At 42.7% G+C, this 22,500-nt stretch overlaps 1 protein-coding gene across 1 annotated transcript in view; it reads left to right on the top strand.

Annotated features, from left to right (window-relative positions):
• The window catches only part of ptk7b (protein tyrosine kinase 7b), a 99,487-nt gene that overhangs the window by 45,277 nt on the left and 31,710 nt on the right, over positions 1-22,500 (top strand). Inside the window, exons 2-4 of the mRNA XM_056257743.1 lie at positions 4,310-4,606; positions 6,482-6,584; positions 7,227-7,390. Of these exons, the coding sequence (XP_056113718.1) occupies positions 4,310-4,606; positions 6,482-6,584; positions 7,227-7,390 (564 nt within the window). The remainder of the gene's footprint in view (positions 1-4,309; positions 4,607-6,481; positions 6,585-7,226; positions 7,391-22,500) is intronic.

Here is a 22,500-nt window from a genome sequence, read left to right as displayed (position 1 = left end):
AGCCAAAGTGACGCATTGAAGGTTTACACTTCATCAGGTCATGCGAATCGAACCCATGACCTTGGTGTTGCAGGCGCCATCTACTGTTTGAACTTCGTAAATACACACTGTTGAATTAAATCTGTTGTGGTCACTTCTGATGTCTGTCATTTCTCTGGACAATGTCTGTTTTGCAGGTTGTCTAGAGAAATGTCCCCATTTGCTCATTCATGCTTTGAAGTTAAAAAAATTGCATACAATTTAATAAAACTATCACATATGAATGTGGAAGAAGTCCTGTGTCTGCGTCGATGTGAGTGTGATATTCAGACGCGTCACGCAAGAAGCTTTTGCTTCCACATGCGTGAATAATGAATGGAAGCTTGTAGTGGCCCACTTCAAGAGCATCATGGGATTAAAAAGAAAAAATACAACAAATAAAATGTCTTTGACACTCAATACAGGCACTTGATGTGTGTTAATATCGATGTCCTTAACTAACCCAGTGCTTAATAAACAAGCTCTTAACTAACCCAGAAACAAGTGCTTAACTAACCCAGAAACAAGCGCTTGACTAACCCATAAACAAGCACTTAACTAACCCAGAAACAAGCGCTTAACTAACCCATAAACAAGCGCTTAACTAACCCAGAAACAAGCTCTTAACTAACCTATAAAGAAGCGCTTAACTAACCCAGAAACAAGCGCTTAACTAACCCAGAAACAAGCGCTTAACTAACCCATAAACAAGCGCTTAACTAACCCAGAAACAAGCTCTTAACTAACCCATAAAGAAGCGCTTAACTAACCCAGAAACAAGCGCTTGACTAACCCATAAACAAGCACTTAACTAACCCATAAACAAGCGCTTAACTAACCCATAAACAAGCGCTTAACTAACCCAGAAACAAGCGCTTAACTAACCCAGAAACAATCGCTTAACTAACCTATAAACGAACCCATAAACAAGCGCTTAACTAACCCATAAACAAGCGCTTAACTAACCCATGAACAAGCGCTTAACTAACCCAGAAACAAGTGCTTAACTAACCCAGAAACAAGCGCTTAACTAACCCATAAACAAGCGCTTAACTAACCCATAAACAAGTGCTTAACTAACCCAGAAACAAGCGCTTAACTAACCCATAAACAAGCGCTTAACTAACCCAGAAACAAGTGCTTAACTAACCCATAAACAAGCGCTTAACTAACCCATAAACAAGCGCTTAACAAACCCAGAAACAAGTGCTTAACTAACCCAGAAACAAGCGCTTAACTAACCCATAAACAAGCGCTTAACTAACCCATAAACAAGTGCTTAACTAACCCAGAAACAAGCGCTTAACTAACCCAGAAATAATCACTCAACTAACCCAGAAATAATCACTCAACTAACACATAAACAAGCGCTTAACTAACACATAAACAAGCGCTTAACTAACACATAAACAAGCGCTTAAATAACCCATAAACAAGCGCTTAACTAACCCATAAACAAGTGCTTAACTAACCCAGAAACAAGCGCTTAACTAACACATAAACAAGCGCTTAACTAACACATAAACAAGCGCTTAACTAACCCATAAACAAGCGCTTAACTAACCCATAAACAAGTGCTTAACTAACCCAGAAACAAGCGCTTAACTAACCCAGAAATAATCACTCAACTAACCCAGAAATAATCACTCAACTAACCCATAAACAAGCGCTTAACTAACACATAAACAAGCGCTTAACTAACACATAAACAAGCGCTTAACTAATCTATAAACAAGCAGTTAACTAACCCAGAAACAAGCGCTTAACTAACCCATAAACAAGCGCTTAACTAACACATAAACAAGCGCTTAAATAACCCATAAACAAGCGCTTAACTAACCCATAAACAAGTGCTTAACTAACCCAGAAACAAGCGCTTAACTAACACATAAACAAGCGCTTAACTAACACATAAACAAGCGCTTAACTAACCCATAAACAAGCGCTTAACTAACCCATAAACAAGTGCTTAACTAACCCAGAAACAAGCGCTTAACTAACCCAGAAATAATCACTCAACTAACCCAGAAATAATCACTCAACTAACCCATAAACAAGCGCTTAACTAACACATAAACAAGCGCTTAACTAACACATAAACAAGCGCTTAACTAATCTATAAACAAGCAGTTAACTAACCCAGAAACAAGCGCTTAACTAACACATAAACCAGTGCTTAACTAACCCAGAAACAAGCGCTTAACTAACACATAAACAAGCGCTTAACTAACCCATAAACAAGTGTTAACTAACTAAACCATAAACAAGTGTTAACTAACCAGAGGCGGACAGAGTACAGAGCTTTGTTACTTGAGTAAAAGTACAGATACCCCTTGCTAAATTTTACTCAAGTACAAGTAAAAGTACTGCATTCAGATGTCTACTTAAGTAAAAGTACTAAAGTACTTGTTTTTAAAAGTACTTGAGTAACAAGAGTACAAGAGTAAATTTTCTAAATATTGCATTACTAATCTACTGCCACAGTGCTTACATTTATGCACAGAAACGTCCTACATGGAGTTATGAAAAATGTTAATGTTAATACCTTGGAGAATGTAAAAGGAATTGAAAGTAAAATCAAGTCATTTTCATCTTTTTACCATGTTGCTTTATTTAATTTAATTAAAATTTTGGGGGGTCCCATCTTTAAATGCGGGGACAACACACACACACACACACCACATGTAAGGGTGGCGCTGCCAATAAAGCACCTAAAAGCTGTCACAAAGAACCGGCAAAAGGAATGATTATGAATATGTAAAATATAGCAAGGAGATATTTTAATTGTTTATTAATAAACACTTGTTAATAAACAAGTGTTTTCTTTGTCAGTGTCGGCTAGATGAAGTTGACGATGCTGACTCGCGATCTTCCGTAGTGAACGCGCCAGAGAGAAATGCACATTTCATACGGATTACATAAGCAGAGAACAGTCTGTAGTCTGTTTTCTTTCGTTTTGAATTTTTCTGTTTAAAAGTAGACATGTCTGTGAGAGGCAAGTAGAGGCTACCTTATACACTGAGTTTCGGTTCATTTATGAGACGAGATCCAGTTCACGTGCCGGCGCCTCCGTTTCTTATCTATCGTCTGCTATTTACTTCTTATTTATTAAACCCAGGCAATTGGTTGATGAAACATTGATTAAAATTAAGATACAATTAATGCAAAACGAAATTCAGGTTAAAGAAAGGTTTTGTGTTTTCTGTTTGATGTCTCTGTGAAAGTTTTAAAGCATTTTTAATGCCGCTTTCAGAGCGCTCACGTCCGTAACGGAGAACACATCCATAACATTGTTTTTTCCTCATAAATGCAAACCCGAAAAATAAAGGAGACTGAGTGCCAACCCTTCTTCATTCGCTGGGTAGTAGCCTACTTTGGTTTGCGCAGTGTAATTCACACAATCAGTAAAATATTTTGCCTCCTAAAGTTTTTTTTTTAAGAAATCAGAAATCCCTCGTGGCTACGCCACTGCCACATTTGAACCTGACTGTGTTAAACACACCACATACTCAAGAACATCAAACCAAATGCTTGGCTTACATTAATGTGTAATATCAAATCTGACCATGGAGTTGACTTTGGCAGAAAGCTGAAAGTGATTGCTGATAGGCTGTCCCAATCAGTGGCGCCTGCACAATCCAATCACGTTTGAGAGGGAAACAACAAATTGAGGGTTTCCGAGATTTTCTTTTTTTTTTTTACTCGGGTACTCACGTTTATGGATAGAAATGTATTGGAGTAAAGAGTACAATATTTGCCTCTCAAATGTACTTGAGTAAAGTCATGAGTACTCCCCAAAAATGATACTCGAGTAAAGTACAGATCCCTCAAAATTGTACTTAAGTACTGTACTCAAGTAAATGTACTCCGTTACTGTCCGGCTCTGTAACTAACTAACTAACTAACCCAGAAATAAGTGCTAACTAACCCATAAACAAGCGCTTAACTAACACATAAACAAGCGCTTAACTAACCCATAAACAAGTGTTAACTAACTAAACCATAAACAAGTGTTAACTAACTAACTAACCCAGAAATAAGTGCTAACTAACCCATAAACAAGTGCTAACTAACTAACTAACCCACAAACAAGTGCTCCAGCTGTGTCTCACTGCATCATTATTAATGTAAACATATTTAGTTAAGCGCTTGTTTGGGATTTAGTTAATACATCGATATGGATGCATCGATGCCACTGTAAAATATGGATATTACCGTTATTATAATAGCTTTATGTTGACCCTGGGTTAGTTCAGCGCTTCCGCTTGTTTGACTGGCTCTGTTCTCTCAGTCCTCATCATCCAGGGCTCGTCTCTCCAGTTCTCCAAGGAGCCGAAGTCTCAGGACGCGCTGCACGGGCGCAGTGCGATCCTGCGCTGTGAGGTCAGCGACCCGGAGAACACACACTTCTCCTGGACTCAGGACGGGCGGCGCGTGCAGGACTCGACCCGCCGCTTCCAGGAGGGCAGTAACCTGAAGTTCACATCCGTGGACCGACACAACGACACGGGGAGCTTCCAGTGTGTGGCGTCCAGCAGCGCCACCGGAGAGACACTCACCTCCAGCAGCGCCTCCTTCAACATCAAGTGTGAGTCAAGCAGTTAGTGCCGAACGCTGTACCGGACAAATATATATATATATATATATATATATATATATATATATATATATATATATATATATATATTTTAAATAACATTTTTTGTTATGATATGAATTTTTAATATGCCGCAATACCGGTGTATGTCGCTTAAAGGTGCAGTGTGTAATATTTTGGAGGATCTGTTGACCGAATGCAATATCATTGCATGGTGTATAAAGATCTTACTTAATGAACCGTTGTGTTTTATTAGCTTAGAACGAGCGGGTCCGCTTACATCCACATGTTTCTACGGTGGCCCTGAGCGGACAAACACGTTTCGTCACTATGTTGTTCTTCATGATCAGAAGCTGCTAAAGTCAGCAAGTAAAACACTGACACAATGATGAACAGGTAACAATAATATTCCCAATAACATCGTTTTACTGAGTAATCAAGTAAACATAATTTCTTAATTTATCTTTGTAAAGATACCTGATTGTTTAACTGGCTACTCTCTGCTGTCTCAGACGACATCACTTCCTGTTGGCCACCGTAACTTCTGTTGGCTGCAGTTCGCAACCTCACCACTAGATGCCGCTAAACTAACACACTGCACCTTTAAACACCTGGGAACGCTTTCACTGATGCACTGCTGTGTGTGTAACTGAGCGTAACGGTGAAGATGGAGAGGTTAAACTATAATCCATATCTGTCAAATTATATTACAGTGTTTCCCATACGTTGGTTCACAATATCAACACTGGCCGCCACTAATAGATTTTCCAAAAGCCTCTGACATCGCTGATAAACACGAGCACTATATATGAATGCATCATTGAAGGAAACTGACTGTCTTTAGAAAAGTCTTGATGTTATTTTCATTTAATCTTTCTTTATCTGTCCTGATAAAGCGGCGTTTATGGGTCAGCGCTCTCTGTAAACGGCATCATCTCGTGTGGTATTAATACCAGTGTGGCCTGTCTCTGCAGTACTCACTCATGCCAGTGAACAGGGAACTCAAGCCAATCCACTGCAGTATTTCCTCTCGCAATCAGTAGAAAATGTGGTTAACACACACAGTCATGCTTGAAAATGAAATAAAAAGTACCGTCATATACCGTGAAACCAGTATAATTTAGAAAAATACCGTGATATAAATGTTTGGCCATTTGGCCATACCGCCCAGCACTAGAAGTGTGTCACAGGAAGCCTCCGGGAACGAGGTCACGTTTCATAGGATCTCTCTGTCATTGTTGAGTTCTGCTCAAACTCTCTCTCTCTCTCTCTCTCTCTCTCTCTCTCTCTCTCTCTCTCTCTCTCTCTCTCTCTCTCTCTCTCTCTCTCTCTCTCTCTCTCTCTCTCTCTCTCTCTCTCTCTCTCTCTCTCTCTCTCTCTCTCTCTCTCTCTCTCTCTCTCTCTCTCTCTCTCTCTCTCTCTCTCTCTCTCTCTTGCGTGTCAGATTGCGTCTCGCCCTCAGCTGTGTAATTACTCCTGTCGAGATGATCAGTGTTCCTGCCTTCGCCTTTGATTTCCTGCCTAAATCTGTTGTTGCTTTTCAAACACGTTCATCTTGATTTCTCTGTTTCACAGTTCAGTTCTCCTCCTCTCTGTCCTCTATACCAGTGGTTCCCAAACCTGTCCTCACGGCACCCCAACACTGCACGTTTTCTTTATCTCCCTAATCAAACACACCTGATTCAACTCATCAGCTCATTATCAAATGGGTTAATGAGCTGATGAGTTGAATCAGGTGTGTTTGATTAGGGAGATAAAGAAAACGTGCAGTGTTGGGGTGCCGTGAGGACAGGTTTGGGAACCACTGCTCTATACTATGGTATGCTGTTCTCAGCGTGTGATTGTGATGGTGTTGATGTGTGTCAGGGCTGGAGAGGGGGCCGGTCAGCATGAAGGATCCCGCCTCAGAGGCGGAGCTAGAGGAGGCTGAGCGAATCGTGTTGCAGTGTCACATTGATGGACATCCACGGTGAGTCGAACGTGTGTGACGCTCGCACTAAACCAGCGCTCCACATTCAGTAAATTAAATTAGAATAATAAGACACTATAGGGCTGTTACCAATCAAATTAAATCATTTACACTGAAAAATTACAACTGCATTTAATAATGTTATGAATAAATGTTTTTTGAATATACAAATAAGAAATGTTGGAAAGAAGGATAGTTTTAAACACAAAGGGCGGCAGGGGACCGTCTTAATGAGCGAGTCATTGAGTCATTTATCCAAACGATTCGTTCAAACGGCTGATTCGTTCAGTAAGGGGCGTTGTTTATGATGGGTCATTGAATCTTTGACTCAAACGATTCGTTCAAACAGCTGATTCGTTCAGGAATGAAACACGGTTGAGTGTTGCTGTGAGACCCGCTGTGGTTCTGCGGTGATATGTGGAACATTATATTACATTATATATGATATTATTATGCACTATCAATCCTCGCTTGCACTAAATGAATGCAGAATCATTCTCGTGTTTTGGTGATTTAATCAGGCTAGTTGTCGTGTCGGGCAAGTGTTCATTGTCACGTGGCGCTGCTGAACTCATCACATGACTGAAGAACAGCTGTGACTGATGCAGATGCTGATTCTGAAGGTGTTTCTGACCCGTCCAGGCCCAGCAGTAAATGGTTCAGAGATGGAGAACAGCTGGCCGGGAAGGACCGGATCCTCACGCTGAACGACCTCAGCCCAGGGGATTCTGGGATTTACTACTGCTGTGCTCGAAATGCAGCCGGACAAGTGTGCAGCGACCACAACATCACGCTCAACGTCATCGGTGAGGTCACGAGCTTTCACCCCTGTGCGACCCCTTGTGGACATTTCTGTATTTTTCAGTTTTGTCTTTTTGATTATTTCACCTTTTGGCACAGGTGTGTATTTTTATTAGAATTTTATTATTTCCCCCCCATTTCCTTTAATAAATCTATTTTACACCAGAAACACACAATAGTTCCTCTCAGGACCTTAAGGACAAAAATGCCCCCATTGAAACCCATTAAAACTGCAATTTTTAATCCCAGGGCCATTTAACTATAATATGATGCAGTATTTGTTCATAGGCTTTCATTCTGTTGGCAAAGCTTAAACATTTTAAGTTTTACTATTTTTTATCAGATGTGCCATTTTCTCAGGTTTGGCCCATAAAGCAAATACTCGCTTTATTCCTGTTTTCTGCTTCTGCATATTATAGAGCCAATCGGATAAACTATGCAGCGATAAGTGTGTGTGTGTGTGTGTGTGTGCTGGTATGCATGTCAGAGTATGGTTACCTTTCTTTTTTTCTTTTCTTTTCTTTTTTACTTTTTTTACTTCAACAAAAATCTTTAAAATGAGACCAAACTTAAGTCTGGACTGACAGTTTTCATGCATAAAGACCAGATTTATATTATGAAAATTAATAGTATAAATAAGCGTGAAATAGTATTAGTATTAAATTTGTATTGTTTTAATTTTTTCTTTAGATCCCAGGTGTAAACCCTGTATTAGAGTGTCAGCGCGAGCAGGTTTAGTGCAGGGATGAATCTGAGGTGTGTGTTTAGTGCACAGATGAATCTGAGGTGTGTGTTTAGTGCACAGATGAATCTGAGGTGTGTGTTTAGTGCACGGATGAATCTGAGGTGTGTGTTTAGTGCACAGATGAATCTGAGGTGTGTGTTTAGTGCAGGGATGAATCTGAGGTGTGTGTTTAGTGCACAGATGAATCTGAGGTGTGTGTTTAGTGCACAGATGAATCTGAGGTGTGTGTTTAGTGCACAGATGAATCTGAGGTGTGTGTTTAGTGCACAGATGAATCTGAGGTGTGTGTTTAGTGCACAGATGAATCTGAGGTGTGTGTTTAGTGCACAGATGAATCTGAGGTGTGTGTTTAGTGCACAGATGAATCTGAGGTGTGTGTTTAGTGCAGGGATGAATCTGAGGTGTGTGTTTAGTGCACAGATGAATCTGAGGTGTGTGTTTAGTGCACAGATGAATCTGAGGTGTGTGTTTAGTGCACAGATGAATCTGAGGTGTGTGTTTAGTGCACGGATGAATCTGAGGTGTGTGTTTAGTGCACAGATGAATCTGAGGTGTGTGTTTAGTGCACGGATGAATCTGAGGTGTGTGTTTAGTGCAGGGATGAATCTGAGGTGTGTGTTTAGTGCACGGATGAATCTGAGGTGTGTGTTTAGTGCAGGGATGAATCTGAGGTGTGTGTTTAGTGCAGGGATGAATCTGAGGTGTGTGTTTAGTGCACAGATGAATCTGAGGTGTGTGTTTAGTGCAGGGATGAATCTGAGGTGTGTGTTTAGTGCACGGATGAATCTGAGGTGTGTGTTTAGTGCACGGATGAATCTGAGGTGTGTGTTTAGTGCACGGATGAATCTGAGGTGTGTGTTTAGTGCACGGATGAATCTGAGGTGTGTGTTTAGTGCACGGATGAATCTGAGGTGTGTGTTTAGTGCACGGATGAATCTGAGGTGTGTGTTTAGTGCACAGATGAATCTGAGGTGTGTGTTTAGTGCAGGGATGAATCTGAGGTGTGTGTTTAGTGCACGGATGAATCTGAGGTGTGTGTTTAGTGCACGGATGAATCTGAGGTGTGTGTTTAGTGCACGGATGAATCTGAGGTGTGTGTTTAGTGCAGGGATGAATCTGAGGTGTGTGTTTAGTGCACGGATGAATCTGAGGTGTGTGTTTAGTGCAGGGATGAATCTGAGGTGTGTGTTTAGTGCACGGATGAATCTGAGGTGTGTGTTTAGTGCACAGATGAATCTGAGGTGTGTGTTTAGTGCACAGATGAATCTGAGGTGTGTGTTTAGTGCAGGGATGAATCTGAGGTGTGTGTTTAGTGCACGGATGAATCTGAGGTGTGTGTTTAGTGCAGGGATGAATCTGAGGTGTGTGTTTAGTGCACGGATGAATCTGAGGTGTGTGTTTAGTGCAGGGATGAATCTGAGGTGTGTGTTTAGTGCAGGGATGAATCTGAGGTGTGTGTTTAGTGCACAGATGAATCTGAGGTGTGTGTTTAGTGCAGGGATGAATCTGAGGTGTGTGTTTAGTGCACGGATGAATCTGAGGTGTGTGTTTAGTGCACGGATGAATCTGAGGTGTGTGTTTAGTGCACGGATGAATCTGAGGTGTGTGTTTAGTGCACGGATGAATCTGAGGTGTGTGTTTAGTGCACGGATGAATCTGAGGTGTGTGTTTAGTGCACGGATGAATCTGAGGTGTGTGTTTAGTGCACAGATGAATCTGAGGTGTGTGTTTAGTGCACAGATGAATCTGAGGTGTGTGTTTAGTGCAGGGATGAATCTGAGGTGTGTGTTTAGTGCACGGATGAATCTGAGGTGTGTGTTTAGTGCACGGATGAATCTGAGGTGTGTGTTTAGTGCACGGATGAATCTGAGGTGTGTGTTTAGTGCACGGATGAATCTGAGGTGTGTGTTTAGTGCACGGATGAATCTGAGGTGTGTGTTTAGTGCACAGATGAATCTGAGGTGTGTGTTTAGTGCACAGATGAATCTGAGGTGTGTGTTTAGTGCACAGATGAATCTGAGGTGTGTGTTTAGTGCACAGATGAATCTGAGGTGTGTGTTTAGTGCACAGATGAATCTGAGGTGTGTGTTTAGTGCACAGATGAATCTGAGGTGTGTGTTTAGTGCACGGATGAATCTGAGGTGTGTGTTTAGTGCACGGATGAATCTGAGGTGTGTGTTTAGTGCACAGATGAATCTGAGGTGTGTGTTTAGTGCACAGATGAATCTGAGGTGTGTGTTTAGTGCAGGGATGAATCTGAGGTGTGTGTTTAGTGCACAGATGAATCTGAGGTGTGTGTTTAGTGCAGGGATGAATCTGAGGTGTGTGTTTAGTGCACAGATGAATCTGAGGTGTGTGTTTAGTGCAGGGATGAATCTGAGGTGTGTGTTTAGTGCACAGATGAATCTGAGGTGTGTGTTTAGTGCAGGGATGAATCTGAGGTGTGTGTTTAGTGCAGGGATGAATCTGAGGTGTGTGTTTAGTGCACAGATGAATCTGAGGTGTGTGTTTAGTGCACAGATGAATCTGAGGTGTGTGTTTAGTGCACAGATGAATCTGAGGTGTGTGTTTAGTGCACAGATGAATCTGAGGTGTGTGTTTAGTGCACAGATGAATCTGAGGTGTGTGTTTAGTGCACAGATGAATCTGAGGTGTGTGTTTAGTGCACAGATGAATCTGAGGTGTGTGTTTAGTGCACAGATGAATCTGAGGTGTGTGTTTAGTGCACAGATGAATCTGAGGTGTGTGTTTAGTGCACGGATGAATCTGAGGTGTGTGTTTAGTGCACGGATGAATCTGAGGTGTGTGTTTAGTGCACGGATGAATCTGAGGTGTGTGTTTAGTGCACAGATGAATCTGAGGTGTGTGTTTAGTGCACAGATGAATCTGAGGTGTGTGTTTAGTGCACAGATGAATCTGAGGTGTGTGTTTAGTGCACAGATGAATCTGAGGTGTGTGTTTAGTGCACGGATGAATCTGAGGTGTGTGTTTAGTGCACGGATGAATCTGAGGTGTGTGTTTAGTGCACAGATGAATCTGAGGTGTGTGTTTAGTGCACAGATGAATCTGAGGTGTGTGTTTAGTGCAGGGATGAATCTGAGGTGTGTGTTTAGTGCACAGATGAATCTGAGGTGTGTGTTTAGTGCACAGATGAATCTGAGGTGTGTGTTTAGTGCACAGATGAATCTGAGGTGTGTGTTTAGTGCACAGATGAATCTGAGGTGTGTGTTTAGTGCACAGATGAATCTGAGGTGTGTGTTTAGTGCACAGATGAATCTGAGGTGTGTGTTTAGTGCACGGATGAATCTGAGGTGTGTGTTTAGTGCACAGATGAATCTGAGGTGTGTGTTTAGTGCACAGATGAATCTGAGGTGTGTGTTTAGTGCACGGATGAATCTGAGGTGTGTGTTTAGTGCACAGATGAATCTGAGGTGTGTGTTTAGTGCACGGATGAATCTGAGGTGTGTGTTTAGTGCACAGATGAATCTGAGGTGTGTGTTTAGTGCACAGATGAATCTGAGGTGTGTGTTTAGTGCACGGATGAATCTGAGGTGTGTGTTTAGTGCAGGGATGAATCTGAGGTGTGTGTTTAGTGCACGGATGAATCTGAGGTGTGTGTTTAGTGCACGGATGAATCTGAGGTGTGTGTTTAGTGCACAGATGAATCTGAGGTGTGTGTTTAGTGCACAGATGAATCTGAGGTGTGTGTTTAGTGCACAGATGAATCTGAGGTGTGTGTTTAGTGCACGGATGAATCTGAGGTGTGTGTTTAGTGCACGGATGAATCTGAGGTGTGTGTTTAGTGCACAGATGAATCTGAGGTGTGTGTTTAGTGCACGGATGAATCTGAGGTGTGTGTTTAGTGCACGGATGAATCTGAGGTGTGTGTTTAGTGCACAGATGAATCTGAGTTGTGTGTTTAGTGCAGGGATGAATCTGAGGTGTGTGTTTAGTGCAGGGATGAATCTGAGGTGTGTGTTTAGTGCACGGATGAATCTGAGGTGTGTGTTTAGTGCACGGATGAATCTGAGGTGTGTGTTTAGTGCACGGATGAATCTGAGGTGTGTGTTTAGTGCACGGATGAATCTGAGGTGTGTGTTTAGTGCAGGGATGAATCTGAGGTGTGTGTTTAGTGCACGGATGAATCTGAGGTGTGTGTTTAGTAGGGCTGCAACAAACGATTATTTTGATAATCGATTAATCTAACGATTATTAGAACGATTAATCGACTAATCGTCGATTATTTCGCAGACTAATCAGTAAGTTTGGAACGATTATTCAGCTTTTCCAATTAGTTAAAACATTGAGTTATACATATTCTAACTATAATATAAAAAAAGAAAATCACTTCAGCTTTTGAAATAGTTGTTTTAATGAACTTTGAGCCAACTAAACAGGTCATTCTCTTTAAGTTTTCAGATTTCGGTCCAACTCAAATCACACACAAATGCTCTCTAAGCATTGTTTAATAGGCCCACTGCTTTTCTTAGAACTGAAACAGGGACATTTACACCAGGACACAAAGAATGGTAAAATATTAATCTGCAAACAATTATTATAAGTATAAAATTACAATCTTTTTTTTACATGACAATTGAGCTGACAGAGACGTTCTCATTCACCTTTTAATTTATAGTATGATAAAGTAACTGCCATGATATTCTTCCTATATCATATGAAGGATATAACATCTCGTTTTGTAAGTCTTCATGATTATTGAACAAAATACAGGCAAGTGATAAGACTATAATAATACCTAATATACTAATAGTGTTACAATAATAAAAGCTAAGCTCCTAAGCTCGATCAAGCTTTATTCTATGCAAAATAAGTCATCACATTACTGTAATTATATTACTATTGATAATATTATTACTATTATTAGTAGTATTGCATTCTCTAATAAAGAGAGATTTACCGCTGGTTAGTAGGCTAAGCTCCAGCTGGAGAACACTCACTTCTCACCGGCTCCTCTTTTGCCGGGATGTTTCCTCTTGCACTCCAACATGCATGTTGTGCTCCCGTGAAAATTGCACACGACAGCATTCTTGATTTGAAGTTTTGTGAAACTTTCCCAAACCTAAACCTTGCTAGTTCGGATTCGTTTGCACTGTCATAATTCGCGCTGTTTTCTCTTCTACCGCAATAGCATTTGTAAGGGCTGCACTACACTAGCGCTACAGCGCCGTAGCGGTCAAATCGCGATATTGCAGGCCCTTACATTAGGTCACGTGAGATTAAACGACTACTCGACAACAAAGATATTTGTCGACAAATTTTTATTGTCGAACGTTGTCGACAACGTCGACTAATCGTTGCAGCCCTAGTGTTTAGTGCAGGGATGAATCTGAGGTGTGTGTTTAGTGCACGGATGAATCTGAGGTGTGTGTTTAGTGCAGGGATGAATCTGAGGTGTGTGTTTAGTGCACAGATGAATCTGAGGTGTGTGTTTAGTGCACAGATGAATCTGAGGTGTGTGTTTAGTGCACAGATGAATCTGAGGTGTGTGTTTAGTGCACAGATGAATCTGAGGTGTGTGTTTAGTGCACAGATGAATCTGAGGTGTGTGTTTAGTGCACGGATGAATCTGAGGTGTGTGTTTAGTGCACAGATGAATCTGAGGTGTGTGTTTAGTGCACGGATGAATCTGAGGTGTGTGTTTAGTGCACAGATGAATCTGAGGTGTGTGTTTAGTGCACGGATGAATCTGAGGTGTGTGTTTAGTGCAGGGATGAATCTGAGGTGTGTGTTTAGTGCACGGATGAATCTGAGGTGTGTGTTTAGTGCACAGATGAATCTGAGGTGTGTGTTTAGTGCACGGATGAATCTGAGGTGTGTGTTTAGTGCAGGGATGAATCTGAGGTGTGTGTTTAGTGCACGGATGAATCTGAGGTGTGTGTTTAGTGCACAGATGAATCTGAGGTGTGTGTTTTAGTGCACGGATGAATCTGAGGTGTGTGTTTAGTGCACAGATGAATCTGAGGTGTGTGTTTAGTGCACAGATGAATCTGAGGTGTGTGTTTAGTGCACGGATGAATCTGAGGTGTGTGTTTAGTGCACGGATGAATCTGAGGTGTGTGTTTAGTGCACAAGATGAATCTGAGGTGTGTGTTAGTGCACGGATGAATCTGAGGTGTGTGTTTAGTGCACGGATGAATCTGAGGTGTGTGTTTAGTGCACGGATGAATCTGAGGTGTGTGTTTAGTGCACAGATGAATCTGAGGTGTGTGTTTAGTGCACAGATGAATCTGAGGTGTGTGTTTAGTGCACAGATGAATCTGAGGTGTGTGTTTAGTGCACGGATGAATCTGAGGTGTGTGTTTAGTGCACGGATGAATCTGAGGTGTGTGTTTAGTGCACGGATGAATCTGAGGTGTGTGTTTAGTGCACAGATGAATCTGAGGTGTGTGTTTAGTGCAGGGATGAATCTGAGGTGTGTGTTTAGTGCACAGATGAATCTGAGGTGTGTGTTTAGTGCACAGATGAATCTGAGGTGTGTGTTTAGTGCACGGATGAATCTGAGGTGTGTGTTTAGTGCACAGATGAATCTGAGGTGTGTGTTTAGTGCACGGATGAATCTGAGGTGTGTGTTTAGTGCACGGATGAATCTGAGGTGGTGTGTTTAGTGCACAGATGAATCTGAGGTGTGTGTTTTAGTGCACAGGATGAATCTGAGGTGTGTGTTTAGTGCAGGATGAATCTGAGGTGTGTGTTTAGTGCACAGATGAATCTGAGGTGTGTGTTTAGTGCACAGATGAATCTGAGGTGTGTGTTTAGTGCACGGATGAATCTGAGGTGTGTGTTTAGTGCACGGATGAATCTGAGGTGTGTGTTTAGTGCACAGATGAATCTGAGGTGTGTGTTTAGTGCACGGATGAATCTGAGGTGTGTGTTTAGTGCACGGATGAATCTGAGGTGTGTGTTTAGTGCACGGATGAATCTGAGGTGTGTGTTTAGTGCACGATGAATCTGAGGTGTGTGTTTAGTGCAGGGATGAATCTGAGGTGTGTGTTTAGTGCACAGATGAATCTGAGGTGTGTGTTTAGTGCACAGATGAATCTGAGGTGTGTGTTTAGTGCACAGATGAATCTGAGGTGTGTGTTTAGTGCACGGATGAATCTGAGGTGTGTGTTTAGTGCAGGGATGAATCTGAGGTGTGTGTTTAGTGCACAGATGAATCTGAGGTGTGTGTTTAGTGCAGGGATGAATCTGAGGTGTGTGTTTAGTGCACAGATGAATCTGAGGTGTGTGTTTAGTGCACGGATGAATCTGAGGTGTGTGTTTAGTGCACGGATGAATCTGAGGTGTGTGTTTAGTGCAGGGATGAATCTGAGGTGTGTGTTTAGTGCAGGGATGAATCTGAGGTGTGTGTTTAGTGCACAGATGAATCTGAGGTGTGTGTTTAGTGCACAGATGAATCTGAGGTGTGTGTTTAGTGCACAGATGAATCTGAGGTGTGTGTTTAGTGCAGGGATGAATCTGAGGTGTGTGTTTAGTGCAGGGATGAATCTGAGGTGTGTGTTTAGTGCACAGATGAATCTGAGGTGTGTGTTTAGTGCACAGATGAATCTGAGGTGTGTGTTTAGTGCACAGATGAATCTGAGGTGTGTGTTTAGTGCACAGATGAATCTGAGGTGTGTGTTTAGTGCACAGATGAATCTGAGGTGTGTGTTTAGTGCACAGATGAATCTGAGGTGTGTGTTTAGTGCACAGATGAATCTGAGGTGTGTGTTTAGTGCACAGATGAATCTGAGGTGTGTGTTTAGTGCACAGATGAAATCTGAGGTGTGTGTTTAGTGCACGGATGAATCTGAGGTGTGTGTTTAGTGCACAGATGAATCTGAGGTGTGTGTTTAGTGCACGGATGAATCTGAGGTGTGTGTTTAGTGCGCGATGAATCTGAGGTGTGTGTTTAGTGCACGGATGAATCTGAGGTGTGTGTTTAGTGCACGGATGAATCTGAGGTGTGTGTTTAGTGCAGGGATGAATCTGAGGTGTGTGTTTAGTGCACAGATGAATCTGAGGTGTGTGTTTAGTGCAGGGATGAATCTGAGGTGTGTGTTTAGTGCACAGATGAATCTGAGGTGTGTGTTTAGTGCAGGGATGAATCTGAGGTGTGTGTTTAGTGCAGGGATGAATCTGAGGTGTGTGTTTAGTGCAGGGATGAATCTGAGGTGTGTGTTTAGTGCACAGATGAATCTGAGGTGTGTGTTTAGTGCAGGGATGAATCTGAGGTGTGTGTTTAGTGCAGGGATGAATCTGAGGTGTGTGTTTAGTGCAGGGATGAATCTGAGGTGTGTGTTTAGTGCAGGGATGAATCTGAGGTGTGTGTTTAGTGCAGGGTGAATGGGTGTGTTTAGTGCAGGATGAATCTGAGGTGTGTGTTTAGTGCAGGATGAATCTGAGGTGTGTGTTTAGTGCACGGATGAATCTGAGGTGTGTGTTTAGTGCACGGATGAATCTGAGGTGTGTGTTTAGTGCACGGATGAATCTGAGGTGTGTGTTTAGTGCACGGATGAATCTGAGGTGTGTGTTTAGTGCAGGATGAATCTGAGGGTGTGTTTAGTGCAGGGATGAATCTGAGGTGTGTGTTATGTGCAGGGATGAATCTGAGGTGTGTGTTTAGTGCAGGGATGAATCTGAGGTGTGTGTTTAGTGCACAGATGAATCTGAGGTGTGTGTTTAGTGCACAGATGAATCTGAGGTGTGTGTTTAGTGCACGGATGAATCTGAGGTGTGTGTTTAGTGCAGGGATGAATCTGAGGTGTGTGTTTAGTGCAGGGATGAATCTGAGGTGTGTGTTTAGTGCACGGATGAATCTGAGGTGTGTGTTTAGTGCACGGATGAATCTGAGGTGTGTGTTTAGTGCAGGGATGAATCTGAGGTGTGTGTTTAGTGCAGGATGAATCTGAGGTGTGTGTTTAGTGCAGGATGAATCTGAGGTGTGTGTTTAGTGCAGGATGAATCTGAGGTGTGTGTTTAGTGCAGGGATGAATCTGAGGTGTGTGTTTAGTGCAAGGATGAATCTGAGGTGTGTGTTTAGTGCACGGATGAATCTGAGGTGTGTGTTTAGTGCACGGATGAATCTGAGGTGTGTGTTTAGTGCACGGATTGAATCTGAGGTGTGTGTTTAGTGCACAGATGAATCTGAGGTGTGTGTTTAGTGCAGGGATGAATCTGAGGTGTGTGTTTAGTGCACGGGATGAATCTGAGGTGTGTGTTTAGTGCACAGATGAATCTGAGGTGTGTGTTTAGTGCACAGATGAATCTGAGGTGTGTGTTTAGTGCACAGATGAATCTGAGGTGTGTGTTTAGTGCAGGGATGAATCTGAGGTGTGTGTTTAGTGCACAGATGAATCTGAGGTGTGTGTTTAGTGCACAGATGAATCTGAGGTGTGTGTTTAGTGCAGGGATGAATCTGAGGTGTGTGTTTAGTGCACAGATGAATCTGAGGTGTGTGTTTAGTGCAGGGATGAATCTGAGGTGTGTGTTTAGTGCAGGGATGAATCTGAGGTGTGTGTTTAGTGCACAGATGAATCTGAGGTGTGTGTTTAGTGCACGGATGAATCTGAGGTGTGTGTTTAGTGCACAGGATGAATTCTGAGGTGTGTGTTTAGTGCACGGATGAATCTGAGGTGGTGTTGTTTAGTGCACGGATGAATCTGAGGTGTGTGTTTAGTGCACAGATGAATCTGAGGTGTGTGTTTATGCAGATGAATCTGAGGTGTGTGTTTAGTGCACGGATGAATCTGAGGTGTGTGTTTAGTGCACGGATGAATCTGAGGTGTGTGTTTAGTGCACGGATGAATCTGAGGTGTGTGTTTAGTGCAGATGAATCGAGGTGTGTGTTTAGTGCAGGGATGAATCTGAGGTGTGTGTTTAGTGCACGGATGAATCTGAGGTGTGTGTTTAGTGCAGGATGAATCTGAGGTGTGTGTTTAGTGCAGGGATGAATCTGAGGTGTGTGTTTAGTGCACGGATGAATCTGAGGTGTGTGTTTAGTGCACGGATGAATCTGAGGTGTGTGTTTAGTGCACAGATGAATCTGAGGTGTGTGTTTAGTGCACGAGATGAATCTGAGGTGTGTGTTTAGTGCACGGATGAATCTGAGGTGTGTGTTTAGTGCACGGATGAATCTGAGGTGTGTGTTTAGTGCACGGGATGAATCTGAGGTGTGTGTTTAGTGCACGGATGAATCTGAGGTGTGTGTTTAGTGCACGGATGAATCTGAGGTGTGTGTTTAGTGCAGGGATGAATCTGAGTGTGTGTTTAGTGCAAGGATGAATCTGAGGTGTGTGTTTAGTGCACGGATGATCTGAGGTGTGTGTTAGTGCACGGATGAATCTGAGGTGTGTGTTAGTGCACGGATGAATCTGAGGTGTGTGTTTAGTGCACGGGATGAATCTGAGGTGTGTGTTTTAGTGCACAGATGAATCTGAGGTGTGTGTTTAGTGCACGGATGAATCTGAGGTGTGTGTTTAGTGCAGGATCGAGGTTGTGTTTAGTGCAGGGAGAATCTGAGGTGTTTAGTGCGGATGAATCTGAGGTGTGTGTTTAGTGCACTGATGAATCTGAGGTGTGTGTTTAGTGCACGGATGAATCTGAGGTGTGTGTTTAGTGCACGATGAGATGAATCTGAGGTGTGTGTTTAGTGCACGGATGAATCTGAGGTGTGTGTTTAGTGCAGGGATGAATCTGAGGTGTGTGTTTAGTGCACGGATGAATCTGAGGTGTGTGTTAGGCAGGGATGAATCTGAGGTGTGTGTTTAGTGCACGGATGAATCTGAGGTGTGTGTTTAGTGCACGGATGAATCTGAGGTGTGTGTTTAGTGCACGGATGAATCTGAGGTGTGTGTTTAGTGCAGGGATGAATCTGAGGTGTGTGTTTAGTGCACGGATGAATCTGAGGTGTGTGTTTAGTGCAGGATTGAATCTGAGGTGTGTGTTTAGTGCACGGATGAATCTGAGGTGTGTGTTTAGTGCACGGATGAATCTGAGGTGTGTGTTTAGTGCACGGATGAATCTGAGGTGTGTGTTTAGTGCACGGGATGAATCTGAGGTGTGTGTTTAGTGCAGGATGAATCTGAGTGTGTGTTTAGGGAGCAGGGATGAATCTGCAGGTGTGTGTTTAGTGCGGAATGGGTGGTGTAGTGGGATGATCTGAGGTTGTTTGTTTAGTGCAGGGATGAATCTGAGGGTGTGTGTTGTAGTGCAGGGGATGAATCTGAGGGTGTGTGTTTAAGTGCAAGAACGGATGAATCTGAGGTGGAGTTTTAGTGCAATCGGATGATTCTGAGGTGTGTTTAGTGCAGGATGAATCTGAGGTTGTGTGTTGTTTAGTGCAGTGAATCTGAGGTGTGTGTTTAGTGCACGGATGAATCTGAGGTGTGTGTTTAGTGCACGGATGAATCTGAGGTGTGTGTTTAGTGCACGGATGAATCTGAGGTGTGTGTTTAGTGCAGGGATGAATCTGAGGTGTGTGTTTAGTGCAGGGATGAATCTGAGGTGTGTGTTTAGTGCAGGGATGAATCTGAGGTGTATGTTTAGTGCACGGATGAATCTGAGGTGTGTGTTTAGTGCACAGATGAATCTGAGGTGTGTGTTTAGTGCACAGATGAATCTGAGGTGTGTGTTTAGTGCACAGATGAATCTGAGGTGTGTGTTTAGTGCACGGATGAATCTGAGGTGTGTGTTTAGTGCAGGGATGAATCTGAGGTGTGTGTTTAGTGCAGGGATGAATCTGAGGTGTGTGTTTAGTGCAGGGATGAATCTGAGGTGTGTGTTTAGTGCACGGATGAATCTGAGGTGTGTGTTTAGTGCACAGATGAATCTGAGGTGTGTGTTTAGTGCACAGATGAATCTGAGGTGTGTGTTTAGTGCAGGGATGAATCTGAGGTGTGTGTTTAGTGCACGGATGAATCTGAGGTGTGTGTTTAGTGCACGGATGAATCTGAGGTGTGTGTTTAGTGCACGGATGAATCTGAGGTGTGTGTTTAGTGCAGGGATGAATCTGAGGTGTGTGTTTAGTAGGGGTGGAACGGTACATGTATTCGTATTGAACCGAAACGGTACGGGCGTCACGGTTCGGTGCACGAATTTGCACGCAGAATACACGGTACAAATAAAAAAAAAAACTCTTAAATAGCGATAAATTTCGCTCTATTCGCTTTTGGTGTGACTGTTAACGCAGCAATGAACAGGCTGCGATCAAGATTGCAATGCAGGAGTGTGTGTGTCTGTGTGCGCGCGAGAGAGAGAGAGAGAGAGAGAGGCGCGATGAACAGTGTGTGTGTGTGTGCGAGAGAGAGAGAGGCGCGATCGAACAGTGTGTGTGTGTGTGCGCGCGCGTGCGAGAGAGAGAGAGGCGCGGGCGCGAATCGCGCGATGAACAGTGTGTGTGTGTGTGTGTGTGTGCGCGCGCGCGAGAGAGAGAGGCGCGGGCGCGAATCGCGCGATGAACAGTGTGTGTGTGTGTGTGTGTGTGTGTGTGTGTGTGTGCGCGCGCGTGCGAGAGAGAGAGAGAGGCGCGGGCGCGAATCGCGCGATGAACAGTGTGTGTGTGTGTGTGTGTGTGTGTGAGAGAGAGAGGCACGGGCGATCGAACAGTGGAAACTTAAAAACATACTCCGTCATTTTTTTCATACAGGACATCATTAAAACTGCAAATTGTTTACTTATATTTGTGTACACTGGCAATAAAACACAACATTGTGCTTTTGTCACACTCTAAACTCTTGTCAAACTGTAACCTACAACTGTTAACAAAAGTTTTTATGGTAGTATTATTTTATACGGAAATCAATTATTTATAATTCAGATGAGAATAAAGTTAGTTAATTAAAATGAAGGAAAACAAATATCTTGATCTGAAATAGCAAATTAATTTTAAATTCATTCAGGTACAATTACCAAACATATCTCAAGGTCTTTTCGTCTTTTTAATAATTGAATTAATAAACTAATTATATAAAACTACTGTCAGTGCACTACAAATAAACTGGTTCTATGCCTTTATTAATAAAACTTATTTAAAAAAAATACAAGGTTTAAGACATTTATAAAAATGCCTTCTGCATTTTTGCTTTGCTTTTCACTCCATTGTACCGAAATCGTACCGAACCGTGATGTCTGAACCGAGGTATGAACCGAACCGTGACTTCTGTGTACCGTTCCACCCCTAGTGTTTAGTGCACAGATGAATCTGAGGTGTGTGTTTAGTGCACGGATGAATCTGAGGTGTGTGTTTAGTGCACAGATGAATCTGAGGTGTGTGTTTAGTGCACAGATGAATCTGAGGTGTGTGTTTAGTGCACAGATGAATCTGAGGTGTGTGTTTAGTGCACGGATGAATCTGAGGTGTGTGTTTAGTGCACGGATGAATCTGAGGTGTGTGTTTAGTGCAGGGATGAATCTGAGGTGTGTGTTTAGTGCACAGATGAATCTGAGGTGTGTGTTTAGTGCACGGATGAATCTGAGGTGTGTGTTTAGTGCACGGATGAATCTGAGGTGTGTGTTTAGTGCAGGGATGAATCTGAGGTGTGTGTTTAGTGCAGGGATGAATCTGAGGTGTGTGTTTAGTGCAGGGATGAATCTGAGGTGTGTGTTTAGTGCACGGATGAATCTGAGGTGTGTGTTTAGTGCACGGATGAATCTGAGGTGTGTGTTTAGTGCACAGATGAATCTGAGGTGTGTGTTTAGTGCACAGATGAATCTGAGGTGTGTGTTTAGTGCAGGGATGAATCTGAGGTGTGTGTTTAGTGCACGGATGAATCTGAGGTGTGTGTTTAGTGCACGGATGAATCTGAGGTGTGTGTTTAGTGCACGGATGAATCTAAGGTGTGTGTTTAGTGCAGGGATGAATCTGAGGTGTGTGTTTAGTGCACAGATGAATCTGAGGTGTGTGTTTAGTGCACAGATGAATCTGAGGTGTGTGTTTAGTGCACGGATGAATCTGAGGTGTGTGTTTAGTGCACGGATGAATCTGAGGTGTGTGTTTAGTGCACAGATGAATCTGAGGTGTGTGTTTAGTGCACGGATGAATCTGAGGTGTGTGTTTAGTGCACAGATGAATCTGAGGTGTGTGTTTAGTGCACAGATGAATCTGAGGTGTGTGTTTAGTGCACGGATGAATCTGAGGTGTGTGTTTAGTGCACGGATGAATCTGAGGTGTGTGTTTAGTGCAGGGATGAATCTGAGGTGTGTGTTTAGTGCAGGGATGAATCTGAGGTGTGTGTTTAGTGCACAGATGAATCTGAGGTGTGTGTTTAGTGCACGGATGAATCTGAGGTGTGTGTTTAGTGCACAGATGAATCTGAGGTGTGTGTTTAGTGCACGGATGAATCTGAGGTGTGTGTTTAGTGCAGGGATGAA

Source organism: Rhinichthys klamathensis, unplaced genomic scaffold, assembly GCF_029890125.1.
Source record: "Rhinichthys klamathensis goyatoka isolate OS25496 unplaced genomic scaffold, OSU_Roscu_1.1 h1tg000142l_1, whole genome shotgun sequence".
NCBI classification, from domain to species: Eukaryota; Metazoa; Chordata; class Actinopteri; order Cypriniformes; family Leuciscidae; genus Rhinichthys; species Rhinichthys klamathensis.
Note: the sequence above shows the minus strand (reverse complement) of the source record. Positions and strands in the feature narration are given on the sequence as shown.